Source organism: Carcharodon carcharias, chromosome 7 (genome assembly GCF_017639515.1).
Source record: "Carcharodon carcharias isolate sCarCar2 chromosome 7, sCarCar2.pri, whole genome shotgun sequence".
In the NCBI taxonomy this organism is placed as follows: Eukaryota; Metazoa; Chordata; class Chondrichthyes; order Lamniformes; family Lamnidae; genus Carcharodon; species Carcharodon carcharias.
The window spans coordinates 43506424-43520916 of NC_054473.1; the positions used below are offsets into that span (position 1 = coordinate 43506424).

The window sequence follows — 14493 nt, forward strand, 5'->3', positions numbered from 1 at the left end:
AATTGTGTCATTTATACTATACTATCCTGCCTTATTAGACTACACTTCTCCACATTGAACTCCTACGGCATTTTGTGTATATGTACCACAGTATGACGGGCAGCAATTTTTATCTGATAACCTAATCAGTCTCAAACTTTAAAAGTCGTCAGCTATAGTAATGTTTTCATTATGGATGTTTTAGCCCAGCTTAAACTAACCAAGGAAAATTTAAAGGGTAATTATAAATACTTTGTCCATCAATTTTCAAGCCAGTCCTGAGTGCAAACAGACCGTTTGAAATATTCCAAAAAAACTATTCAGAGAAGCTATTGTTGTTTTAATACCAATCTGATCCTAAAGTACAGTAAAATAATGGTAAACATACAATGGGATAGATCTCGACTTCGTGCACAAATATAAAACAGGTAATAGCAAGTCAGCAGCCCATATTACATTTCCCACGATTTTTAGTTCCACTGACCTCTCTGGAAATAAAAAGTGGGAGAGTTGTAAAACGAGCTGACGATTTGCAGGCACCTATTTCACACAATCACACAAAGTCAAGGTCTATCTCAATCTGTTTGCAAGAAATGGTTTGCATTTAAATGAAAATGATGCTTGAACTAACATTTCAAACAACCTCAAACAAAAACAGCTACTTTAAAAATGTTGGAATCTTTCGATGCAATATTCATTTAATATCGCAGACTGCTTTCACTGACAGACCCAACTTCAGTGGCAAACCTTGTGATATAGATGAGGTGATGCTACTGCACAAAATAACATTTCACAAGAACATGCACTACACAAAAGTGACTTGACTTCTGAATAACCTCCTGATAAAGATAACATCTGACAGTAGAGTGACAGTGTTTACTATGTTAAATATTAAATGTAAGGCAGTCAGAAAACATCACATGTCTGAAATAGAAGTTTACATTTAGCTATTATGTTTGAATCAACAATTCTATTTAGTGAAATTGGTACAATTCACTCAAATTACTCAGGAAGCTAGGAATTTTGTATGTGGCCAGTATGTATTACCGGGAATGAACTCTAACCATTACTTATGTAAAAGGTAGGAAATAATTTTCTTATTTAGCAGACCTTTTTCCCATAATAGAATCCTGGATTAAGATGTGGGTCTGAGTTTGTAATATTACTCATTAGATGAGTAATATTTGTCACGTGGGAAAAACAAACTGTGCTGTTTCAACAACCCTGAGTTGGCTGCAAAGTAGTTACTGCAATCCCCAAAATCAAAATTACATGGCCAGGATTTTCTTGAAGGGGGTAAGTTCTGATGTCAGGACCATATGTGGGTCCAGAGCCTGCAGAAGCACACAGTAGAACCGCTGCAGCCATCTTCCTGTGGCAGCCTCTTAACTGGCCGCCGCCAGGCCAGCTACCCAGATGAGGACAGCAAGCAGGTGCTCCATGCTGCCAACCTAATCAGAAGGCTGGTAGCTCAGAAGCCTCAGTAACGGCCCCGGGACAGGTGGTTGCTGCTGAGGTGGCAAAGATAACAAGAGGGCACCACCATCTTTAGGCACCCTTGCAGGGGAGAAAGACATTTCATTCTTCTGCTGGGGCCCAGCAGTCAGGCCCTGGCATTCAGAGGGGGAACCCCTACAGCAGCAGCCTCGGAGCTGGGGGTGGGGGGGCGGGGGGGGGGGGGGGGGGGGGGGGGGGGTCTACCATTGCTGCCAGTGACCCGCTTCATTGGCCTAATAGCCCAGGGCTTTCATGGTCTCCCCCCAGAGGCTATAGGGAAGCCAACTCCATGCGGCTGGCAGTTTCCCCATGTGGCAGCAAATGACTCTGCCGCTGGCAGCACACGGGTGGACTTCAATTGGGCCGTTAATTAGCTGATCTGGACACCCAGTTCTTAGCCTGCCACTGGGAGCCGGTAAAATCACACCATGTGTTTTTCTTATAATTGAACAGCTTTGCAAAATTTCCATGTTAAGATTTATCTTTGAAAATTACCTCCACGTAGACATCATCATTTCTTGAAAAGTCTCCTTTCTTTCTTGGAAGAATGTGAATATGCACATGCTGGAGGGAAGAGAGAAAACAAAAATCATCATTTGATTCACACTGGGCAGAATCTTCCGGTCGGCGTGCGGGGATGGGCCCGACACACCAACGCATAAAATGACGTGCGATGACGTTGGGCGTGCATCCTGACATCATCGCGCGCCATCGCGATATCTCGTTTGGTGGGCATGTGCCGGAGTCGGCTGCAGGCTGCTGAAATGTAAACAGCCTATTAAGGCCATTAAGTAATCAATTGAGCCACCTGAGAACGCTGCCCGTCCAACCTTCAGATTGACAGGCAGGCAGAAAGCCCAAGCGGCCTTCGCGTTTTTCAGGAAACCTCATCCACGAGCAGGAGGAGGCTTCCTAAAGCTTTTATTAAATTAATTAATTAATTTTCATAAATATTAAAACATGTCCCCGCTCATGTGACACAATCACATGAGGGGACATGTTTAAATAAATTTTAAGATCAATTCCTTTAGTATTTTAATATCCATTCATTCTCCGTGAGACAGCTCCGTGCCTCAGAGATATTGCTGGGCTCTTATACACGCATGCGCAAAAGAGCGCTGGCCCCGACTCTCCCTTCTCCCCCGCCCGCACAGGTATCGCTGAGTGCTGCTGGCCACGTATCATGCCGGACAGGGCTTAATTGGCCTGCCAACATAAATCGGTGGGGCGGAGCAGATCGGGCCCGCTCCCGCCCAGGCTGCCCATCATAGGAAAAATCCTGGCCATTAAATAGGCAAAGCATTTCACAGGGTAAATACAGAATGTTTGTAAACTCTGGTGTTAATAAAAGGCAAATTTGCTTTTGGAATTTGAATATTCACCTTTTAAATATTTTTGATACCACTCAAAAGATAATGACAGTTGAAAAGGTGGGGAAATAGAAGGGCGAAAGATAGATTTATTCAAGTCTTTCTTTAGTCTATAGAAATTACCAACATTTATAAGAATTCTTCTTCTGAAAGGACTTGTGTGATCTGTTTTTCTTGTAGATGGCAAAACTGGCAAGCCTAGTTGATTGCAAATTATAAAAGAACCATTGACAATGATTTTAAAGTAACATGGTCTGTTGTCAAGAAGTAGCTATTTTGGAATAGCTGATTTTGCCAATGGGGAAAATGCAATACAAATGGTGCAAAGTAATTAAAAAAAACTAAATGGCACATCCACAATGCTCAATAACTCCAACTAATAAATACATATGTTCCCTTGTACCATTTGCTCATGACTTATCGCTATTATAAACTGATTCAATTTGCTGGTGAAGTGGTGTCATTATCCAGACAAGAACAGAAAAAATATGGCCAAATTTCGTTTCAAATTTAATCAGGCAAGTCAAGAGGCTGAAGGTTGGCCTAGTACTTACTATGCTCACCTCACGCCTACCGGCATAGTTTCAACGAGTAACTATTTCAACATTGCTTATTTGAACAGGACAAACACAAGTCAAGAATGCGGCAGCAAGGAAGGGAAGTAATTTCAGGCTGGGACAAAAATCTTGTACTTGATTGGGCACCAATTTCAGGATAAGCAAGGTGAAAATGGGTGAGAATGAACCAGCAGCCTGTTCTAGGCCTCGTCTGATTTGGTTTTACTTTCTCTGAAGTCAAACGCTGGCAGGTCAATTGACGGCCAGCCTGTGTGCAATGCATGCTGAAAGGCTCAGTGCTGCTATGGTGGGGGCGGGAATAGGGTGGGTGATGACATCACCATGGGTGAACGCTGAGAGAAAGCATGCTGAGGGATGCTGCCTCAGGGAGCTGCAGACCTGATAAATCAACAAATAAAGGTTTTAAAAGCTGACAAAAATGTCCAAGCATCACAATCAATCACCTGAAAATATAGCTAATAAAAATGGTGCCCACAGACATTTGTTTTTATTTTATTTCATAATGGAAATTTCATCCCACCCTTGGATGAAGTTTGATGCACAATGCAAAGTCCGCCTGGCCAATTTGCCCATCAGCCAACTATAAGGTTGGTGAGCCATGAAAAATCAGAGACAATTGCGCCATTAATGGCTTAATTGCCCTTTAAATTGTCATCGGTCGCGCTTCCGACTTTTGCATGCGCTCACCGAGTGAAATATCGTGCGAGTGCACGACAATGTTGGGACACTCGCCCAATGTCTTCTCATGTGATCTTGCACCTGATCAGGTTGAGCGTGCACTTGCCCGCAGGATGTAAAAATCAGCCCCAGGAAACCGTCCAAAATTCCCGATTCCCCAGAGAAACACACAGTGCTAAAATACCTACAATCATTTTCCATAGTCTGTGCGTGAGGTTATTTGAATAATAGGAACTGTATTCAAATGATTCGGCCTGCAAGGTCATGAACTTTTAAGGAGAATATGTTGAGCCAGTATAAAATGGACATTGAAGGCCAAAAATGTTCTGAGCTTTAATGACGTTAGTTCTTTAGGCTTGAAGTGTAGGGTTCTTAAATTCTTGATTGCTGGATATTTTTGTTTGCAGAATTTCTGAAAACTAAAAGGGAATTCCATAGTGCAGGATTTTTTGCTAAGGAGGCAGGTGCATGCTCAATCCGCTCAAGCATAAAATGACGCATGTTGACATCGGGTGAGCATCCCAACATTATTGAGCACTCATGAGATATTTCAGTTGGCGGGCATGCGCAGTAGTCAGCAGCGTGCCCGCTGACAATTAACAGGCCTATTAAGGCCATTAAAGTCATAATTAAATGCAATTTTTTGCTGTCTGTCCAACCTTTGGATTTTTTATGAAGCCTCATCCACGGGCAGGATGAGGTTTCCAACGGGAATTAAAAATACAGTAAAAATGTTCAAATCTCATTCATAACATGTCCTTGCTCATGTGACACAGTCACATAAGAGGACATGTTTTTAACATTTTCAAATCCTTTATTTGTGTTTTTAAAAATCTTCAGTTCCCTGAGGCAGCTCTGTGCCTTCAGGGCGCTTTCAGTGCACGCACTTGCGCGCATATACAAACTTCCACACTCACCCTCCTCCTGCCCCCACCCCGGCAGCACTCAGCACTGCAGAGAGCGATTCACGCCCATAAACTTGAAGTGATCCAAAACTCTGTTGCTCATGCCCTAATTTGCAAAGTCCTGTTTACCCCTATGCTCACTGACCTACATTGGCTCTTCATTAACCAATACCTCGATTTGAAAATGTTCATCCTTGTTTGCAAACACCTCTATGGTCTTACACCTCTGTAACTCTGTAACCTCTACAACACTCTTGAGGGATCTGCACTCCTCCAATTCTGGCCTCTTGAACATCCTCGAATTTAATCGCTCCATCATTGGTGGCCATTCCTACAGCTGCCAAGGCCCTAAGTTCTGTATTTCCCTTCTCTCTACCTCGCTTTTCTCCATTACAATGTACTTTAAAATCTACCTCTTGCTGAAGCTTTAGTCATCTGCCCTGATACCTCCTTATGTGGTTTGGTGGTAAATTTTGTTTGATAATGCTCCTTTGAAGCACCATGTGATATTTTATTCTGTTAGCAGTGCTACATCCATGCAAGTTGTTGGTATTTTGTGGAATCATTCTTCTTTGTTTTACTTTATTTTAAGTTTTTCTTGGAGAAGGAACAAATGATGGATGGCAAGGCAGTTCACTTGCACTAGAAGCAGGCTGCCTTATCTCCTGTTACTAACCCAGTTTGCCATATACATCCAGAAGAGCCACATGGAAGTCTATGGGAGGACTGCATTTGAGGGTATCACTTTACATGGAAGCAGTGTCAGAGGTGTGCTGTCCAACTTTCAGGCAGGCAACAGTGACAGCAAAGATTACAGTTGCCATAAACATTTATGCCTCAGGCTCATTCAAAACTGCCACAGGAGACACGTTACTGGTTAATGCTGTGCACAGATGCATCAAAATATCACTGAAGCATTGCTCACCAGGGTAAATAGCTTTGTCATCTTTCCCCCGGAAACTGGCAGCAGAATCAGAGGATTCTGATTCTTTTCCACATCACAAGATTCTTCAAAATCCAGGACATTACTTAAGTCCATGTAGTGATCAGAGCTCCTATGCCATGGAACTCATGATCAGAAGGTGTTCCACCTTATCGGTGCATAGGTATTCAGTGATCAGTAATGCAAGATGCAGGATCATTCAGGTCATGCTTCCCTGACAGCAGTAATTAGTGCATAATTAGTATTGGGCTATTTAAACAAGATAGCAGACTGGAAACATGCCTCCTAGGTGACTTAGGCCCAGATTTGTGTGCAGTTGGGCTGATTTCGGAGTCATTTAAAAATGTTAGGTGGGACCCGATTCCGGGACTTCCACCCTATTCCCAACATCAGCTACTTTCGATCCATCTTGTGCCCACTACATGTTCCAGACAAGTAAGTCTGTTGGAGGGTGGAACCCAATTACTCCATAGCAATGGCCTGAGCATTTCTTAGAGATACTCTTGCAGTGCGATTGACCAATGTTACTGAGGACTCCACTGCAGATCCTCATGGAGTTTCAGTATGCTCCAGAATAAGCTGAGATCCAGAAAAGTGTCTATACTTGACTGGGGTCCTCCATGACAGTCAGTGCAATATGCTTTGTGACTGCATGAATTATTGCTTATCAAATAAGAGCCTTTGTTTAATTGCGGGACTCATGAGATCTAAAATTAACGGTCTTCAGTCAAGGAATCGCATGAGCTGGCCCTTCAGCCAACAGGTTTCTGTTTCTCCGCCATTACCACAAATGCTCCTCCTGATTTGTGTTCTAGGACAAACTATCTAAATCCACCCCCCCCCACAGTGGACTGGCAGAGAGGGCATGATGGGCTGTATGGTCTTCTACTGCTCCTATTTCTTATGTTTTCTTTGAGGAGGTAACAAGCTGGATAAAGGGGAACCAATAGATATATGTTTGGATTTCCAAAAGGCATTTGATAAGGTACCGCACATAAGGCTACTTACAAAGCCCATGGTTTTGGGGGTGGTATATAGGCATGGATAGTGGATTGGCTAACTAATAGAAGGCAGAGAGTTGGGATAAAGGGGGCATTTTCAGATGGCAACCTGTGGAGTGCCACAGGGATCAGTGCTGGGGCCTCAACTATTTACAATATGTATTAATGACGTGGATGAAGGAAATTAATGTACTAACACCAAGTTTGCAGATGACACAAAAATAGGTGAGAGGGCAAGTGGTGAGGATGACACAAAGTCTGCAAAGCGATATAGACAGGTTAAGTGAGTGGGCAAAAATTTGGCAGATGGAATATAATGTGGGAAAATGTGGCATTATGCACTTTGGCAGGAAAAATAGAGGAGCTGAATATTATTTAAATGGAGAAAGGCTGCAGGAAGCTGCAGCACAGAGGGATTTGGGGGTCCTTGTGCATGAATCACAAAAAGCTAGCATACAAGTTGCAGATAATTGAGAAGGCAAATGGAATGTTGGCCTTTATTTCAAAGGGAATGGAGTATAAAAATAGGGAAGTCTTGCTAAAACTATACAAAGCATTAGTTAGACCACACCGAGAATACTGTGAACAGATTTGGTCCCCTTATCTAAGAAAAGATATACTGGCTTTGGAGGCAGTCCAGAGAAGGTTCACTAGGTTGATCCTGGGTATGGAGGGATTTTCTTATGAGGAGAAGTTGAGTAGGTTGGGCTCATTGGAGTTTAGAAGAATGAGAGGCAACCTTATTGAAACATATAAGACTCTTAGGGGGCTTGACAGGGTAGATGCTGAGAGGTTATTTCCCCTTGTGGGAGAGTCTAGGACCAGAGGGCATAATCTCAGAGTAAGGGATCACCTAGTTAAGACAGAGATGAGGAGAAATTTCTTCATTCAGAGGATAGTGAATCTGTGGAATTGTTTACCGCAGAGGGCTATGAAAGTTGGGTCGTTGAGTATATTCAAGGTTGAGATAGACAGATTTTTAATTAGTAAGTGAATTAAGGGTTATAGGGAAAAGGCAGGAAAGTGGAATTGAGGATTATTAGGTCAGCCATGATCTCATTGAATGGCAGAACAGACTCGATTGGCCGAATGGCCTAGATCTGCTCCTATATCTTATAGTCTTACAGTTTGTTCTTGTGTTACCTGAGCTGGTGCATGGGTGGTACAGTGTGCTGTGAGGTGTTGTCTTCTTGTACAGGATTGGTTCCTGCAGCTGTTTCTTAGTGGATGTCCACAGAAACAGATCAACAGAAAGGAGAATGCTGATAGCAAATCAATTACTCAAATAGTATGTCCATGGCTATATGTTGTACTTCATGCTTCTGTGCTGGAGTGCATGTACTTGAATGAATGTACAAGGGGAAGAAAGAATAGTAAAAGAATAATAAACGGCCTTGAGATTAGGGGAGGCCTCCAACTTCACCCTCTCCATTGCCTCAATGCGAATAACCCTCAAGATGGGCATTATGGTCTCCTCAAAAGCATTTCAAGGCTTAAATTTGTGGGATCAATCTCTTGTGCAAGTTTATTCACTTCTGCATGTGCCATTTGTCTTATAAGCAAATTAGAGTTGAAACGCTTGGGGCTGAATTTTTGTTTATGGGTCCTGACATCATTAGAAGGAAAAGTGAATGTCGATTTTTGAGGAGGGCCTAATTAAGTAGCTGTCTCCAGGAGCCCCAATTATGCTCTCGAGGTTGGACAACCAATAGGAGGCCCTCCAGCTCTGACTCATCAGCAGCCCCAACATCAGAGTTGGGAACTGCTGATTTAGCAAGGCGAAAGAGAGAGCACCTTGAGATGGAAATGCACTCTGCAGACTTTTTAAAAATTAAAAGAAGCCACGGCTGCCAGGCCATAATTGTGCAGGGGAGGTTAAAAATGCCAGATGGAGAGCAAGCCACTTACCCCTCCCCCTGGTCTGCCACCAGAAAGACACCTCCATTCATCGGCCAGGATTTGGCCTTAGTGTGGGGCCTGACTGCCAACTGGAAAATTCTAATCAATGTTTGCATAGTGGCCTTGACAACCTGTTAAGGTGCTTAATCAGCTACCCCCCACTTGTGGGCGGGTAGCTGTTCACCTACTGCCCTCCCAACCAGGCTGTTCAGTAATGACCCCGAGGGTGAAACTATGTCAGCAAAAGGGCATGCAGGCTGTTGCTGGAAAATTGCAGGCTTTTCTACCGCCATTCCATCTCCACAGCCACTTAAAAATTTGGTCCTGGATGTTTTAAAAGCAATAGAGTGACATTAAATACTACTTAACTCAGTAACCTCTTCCAGCCCTACAACCCTCTGAGATATTACCGCTCCTCAATTCTGGCATCTTTTGAATCCCTGATTTCCTTTGCTCCATCATTGGTAGCCATGTCTTTAACATTTCAGCAGCTAGAATCCCCTCCCTAATCCTCTCTGCCTCTCTCTCCTCGTTAAAACACTCTTTAAAACCTACCTTTGATCAAGCTTTTGTTCACCTGTCCTAACCCACCCATATCTATGCACCTGTTCTCCTCAAAATCGACTGTTAATGAAGAGAACAGTTCAATTTTTAATTTAAGCAACTGAAGTTGACATCACGAGATGTATTCATTTAAAATTGCCTGAAAACAAAATGGGGCATTGCTGTGACAGTAACATACACATATGAGGCACTATAGTCTACTTGGTTTTCTTTGTAGGTTACTTTGTATACTCTGACATTCCTTGACCTATTCATTGAGCCTTCAAATTTTCCAATTAACTGATGCCAGAGGGAGGGTTTTCCATGAGTGGGCCTTTGGCTGTGTGGTGGTTTATCTGGAGCATGCTATCAGTATGTATTCACATGTTATCAGTATATACAAAGTCCCACATTGAGGATGCCCTCCATCATGTTGTGTGGCACTACCACTGTGCTAAATGGGATAGATTTCAAACAGATCCAGCAACTCAACTGGACAACCAGGAGGTGCTATGGACTGTCAACAGCAGCAGCAGAATTGTACTCGAACACAATCTGTAACCTCATGGCTTGGCATATCCCCCACACTACAATTACCAACATGACAGGGATCAATCCTGGTTCAAATTGAGAGAGGGGAATGTGCAACAACACCTGGGTGTCCTCATACACCAGTCGCTGGAGGTAAGCATGCAGGTGCAGAAGGCAAATGATATGTTGGCCTTCATTGCGAGAGGATTTGAGGACAGGAGCAGGGATGTCTTGCTGTAATTGTACAGGGCCTTGGTGAGGCCACACCTGGAATATTGTGTGCAGTTTTGGTCTCCTTATCTGAGGAAGGATGTTCTTGCTATAAAGGGACTGCAGCGAAGATTTACCAGACTGATTCCTGGGATGGCAGGATGACATATGAGGAGACATTGAGTTGATTAGGATTATATTCACTGGAGTTCAGAAGAATGAGGTCGGATTGCATAGAAACCTATAAAGTTCTAAGAATTAGACAGGGTAGATACAGGAAGGATGTTCCTGATGATGGGGGAGTCCAGAACCAGGGGTCACAGTTTAAGGATATGGGGTAGACCATTTAGGACTGAGATGAGGAGAAATTTCTTCACCCAGAGAGTGGTGAGCCTGTGGAATTTGCTACCACAGAAAGTAGTTGAGGCCAAAACATTGTATGTTTTCAAGAAGGAGTTAGATATAGCTCTTAGGGCGAAAGGGATCAAAGGATATGGGGAGGAAGTGGGAGCAGGCTATTGAGTTGGATGATCAGCCATGATCATAATGAATGGCGGAGCAGGCTCGAAGGGCCGAATGGCCAACTCCTGCTCCTATTTTCTATGTTTCCATCTTTAATCCCTATGCACCTCCATTCCCCACTGGGGTGGTCTGAGTGCTCTCCGTTTCGTTTTTGAACAGAGGCCCAACTTGTTCCAATCTGCCACCACCCTCCTCTGCCTTTGTATTAGTTTGTATTAAATGGTCCTGGAACTCCAATCCAATTGTGTCATTCCAGGTATTTCACTTCATTTATAAATAAAGATGTGCATATCGACAATTCAACAATGACACTCAATGCTCTCCACTAACTGAGAAAATTTAATCAGACCAGGAGGTCCCAGTTCAATCTCCTATTTGTGGTACATTAGCCAATCTTACCTGGACAGTAGCAGCTGAAGTTCTACTGATAAGCACAGAAACCCTGGGTTGGAGAAGGGAAAATCAGCCAGGGTTCCTGCATCTGATCACTATCCAGTGATCCCTCCTGGCAGTGCTCCTGTATTGATGGGGACAGATTAAGCTTACTGTATGGTCTGCTTATGCAATAAACCCAACCATTTAATAATTCCCTCACAAAGCATGAATGCATTTAGTAGGGAAGAGGAAATAGCTGAATAAGCATTTAAAAAAATGCAAGCAATCACATTTGTGATCAATCGCTTCACTCCTATTAGGTTTCACTAAAAAAAGCAAAAAGAGTAATTGGGACTGTTTTTTTGAATGAGATATGAGAATTCTTTTACAGAAATACAAATTCAAAATTATTCATAGAGATTTGTCTCGCAATACACAAGAGTTAATATAGCTCAAAATTCTTGAAACACAACTTCAGTTTCATATTTACATTTGTACGATTCCCTAACGGGGACTTTTGGAAAGTTTCAACAGTTTCCTGATTAATCAAATATTCATAAAATTTATTTTAAATTTATAACTTCTAATGCTTTGCTTTTCCCCTGTTGCAATGCAATTTATAAATACCTCAAGTACCTGACAAGTAGATGTGAAGTAAATTAACAGTGATTGGTCTCTCCCAAGTAATCAGCTTACTTCAATCTGTGCTCTCTTTAATAGATTGGTAATATTTTAGGCCCACTGCGATGCAACAAATCGGAGCACTTATTCATGAGGTGATTTATGGCCCCTAAAATAACTTATCATTAGTTAAAGGCATTTGCATAATCACAGCATTAACACCAATTCTCATCATTAGTGCTATCAGTCCTGGAGGATGCAGTTTGTTATATGCAAGTATTTAATGCACAGTTGTTCAAGTAGGGAGGTGAAATAGAGAGCTAAAAATTGGTTTATGCCATGCAATTTTACAGGCATAAAATAAGTGCCTAAGGGTCCTATATGAGCGGTGCACACACTCATTCCTACCAGAAGCCCATCGCATATTTTATTGGCTAGAATTTTTCCTATGGATCCTGGTTGTGTGTCTGAATCAACTATTAAGACCCCAAAAGCCTAAAACATGTTTGAGGCCAACCTTGCAAAATTTGATTCTGACAGACCACAGGAAAGATTTAATTCTATGGGTTGGGACCCAGACAACTGGGTCAAATAGGGTTCACAACCCTGCACTATGTGGGGAAGAGTCACCGAGCAGTGATTTTCAAAATGGAACCACTCTCTCCAACTTCTTAAACGTTTAAATAAAAACTACTCGGCAGCCAGACCTCCAATGTGGAAGAGAGAGGCCACCTGCACGGGGTAATGTGTGGTTGAAATTGAAGAGAGGCAGGCAGGTGGACCTCAAAGCCTGCCTGGAGAACAGGCCCTTCAGTCTGCTATCTGATAACCTCTGATAATAGGTCTTGTGGCCTTAAACAGTTGGTAGTCAATTGAGCTAGATAACAGGCATGTAGTCCTGTTGTCCCCATCTGCTCTCAAGGAAAATGGCCCAGGGGTAGCGCTGGCAAACCAGCACGTCAGCTGGCAGAGCAAATTTTCACACAACCCACTTCTATGCTTGTCCCCATTGGGAGCTAAAAGTCCTGCCCCAAAACATGTGGTATGCAGATTATTCAGGTGCTTGGCAGCCAAATTAGTGGTACTTAAAGGGACAAAGATAAGTTTCAGAATTTGTTGCACACCTTAATGGTTCAGGGAGTTGCACTCCTTATGCTCCTCGCTCTGGATGAAATTCACCTTCCTGATTGCTTACGTCACACCCCAACGGATTCTCCTAAGGATTTTCTGCCCTTAGGACAGGGGAGATGCCTCTGGAGTGATCACTGTAGCTCTGGTAATAAGCAAATTAGACCAGCAGATTAATTTGTCATGGTCCTACTGCCGGCCTCATTAGGCACCTGCAATGTATGCACTCGAATCAAACCCCTATTTGGGCATAATCCAATTTCTAATCCAAGATGTCTTGGGTGTAAAAATGCACGTACATTCAGAAATTGACTGTCCATATCAAACATAGAATTTAACATAGCACAAACTTAGTGGGTAGAATTTTCCATGCCTACTGGCGTCAGGTGTCATGGCAGGCGTAAGAGATGTCGTGAAATCAGTTTGCAATTGTCTGCTGTGCCTGTCAATAGTGGGCCACATTTTCCACTGCTACATGTCAGGAATTTCATTGTTATACATTTGCATATCATTATAAACTCAGCTTGCTAGAATCATCCACCCACGCTGGATCATCTGGCCAAGTCGGCGTGATTGCAGGCCAGTGTGTTTCACAACTGAACATAAGCGACATGCACTTGGTGAGCTGCACTTCAGTCAGCTTGTGAGTGTGTGAGTTTAGAGTGATGAGATGGTTGTCTTACCCTGGTGACATGGGTGAGATCATTCATCCTCTTTCTGTACTGGATGGCGAATGTCTTCTGTACAGCATTGGCACTTACCACCACTGCTACTGCCTCCCAAGCCAGAGTGGTGACACTGATGGGCCTCCTGCGGCGGAAGAGGACATCGCAGCAGGCTCCAACGGTGTCCAGAGGGCATCCCCAGAATGTGTCACTGAGTTGGGGGTGGCTGCAGTCTTCTTGCCCTTTGGGGCCATGTCTTCTGTGCAGCAGTCCTGGGCTGGAAGTACTAAGAAGTGTGTGCGCAACTGCACTTGAAATATGGCGCTCGGCGTGAGGAAGAAGCGAGGTGATGGTGTGGCTGGCGAATGGAGGCCGCCTGCGGGCAAAACAGTGTGTTTCCCAAGAATGCATGATTAATAAGGCGGGATTGGGACAATATGGTGCGAAAACCCACTATTGTGGCCAGCGGGTAAAACATCCTTTTTCCCGCCCACTACTGCATTTAGTGAAAATCTGGGATAATTCCGCCCACTGTTCTTTTCAGCCTGTCAGATAATGGAGCTCAGATTGGCCAAAATTCCAAATTGTACCCCACATAACAAACCAAATTTTCTGACTCTCCTTGTATCAAACACCATGCTTGGTGAGCAGGACAAGTTCCTAACAATATTGTTCTGTAGCCAGCTTCATAAGAACAGCTCTTGCAGCTCCTTCAGTTTCACTGTGGGCAGCACTTGACCTCAATGAAACATGATGTCATATATGAGATCAGCAGTTCTGAGGCAGATTATCATAAGTGAAAACATGCATTCTGCTCCTGTGTAGCACAATGCAATGTGATTCCAATACACTTTGGCACCACTCTCTTCTCACAATGCACATTCCAGCCAGATTTCCAGCAACTTCAGTATTTCGTGTTTTGTGACATCTTTCAATCAGCTCTGGGCTGTTTTTAAAAAGCATTATTGCAATGTTGAAAAGCTTCACTGGCATAACAGCCAGGGCATAGGTCCCTTGGCTTCTGAAATCTTGCCTCTAAGGTATCTCA

The 14493-nt window shown here is 43.3% G+C and overlaps 1 protein-coding gene across 6 annotated transcripts in view; it reads right to left on the minus strand.

Annotated features, from left to right (window-relative positions):
* Window positions 1-14493, minus strand: part of fhit (fragile histidine triad diadenosine triphosphatase) — a 1268452-nt gene that overhangs the window by 261319 nt on the left and 992640 nt on the right. For all 6 annotated transcript variants that reach the window (XM_041192493.1, XM_041192490.1, XM_041192495.1 and 3 more), the window contains one exon: window positions 1972-2040. In XM_041192493.1, coding sequence (XP_041048427.1) covers window positions 1972-2040 — 69 coding nt within the window. The remainder of the gene's footprint in view (window positions 1-1971; window positions 2041-14493) is intronic.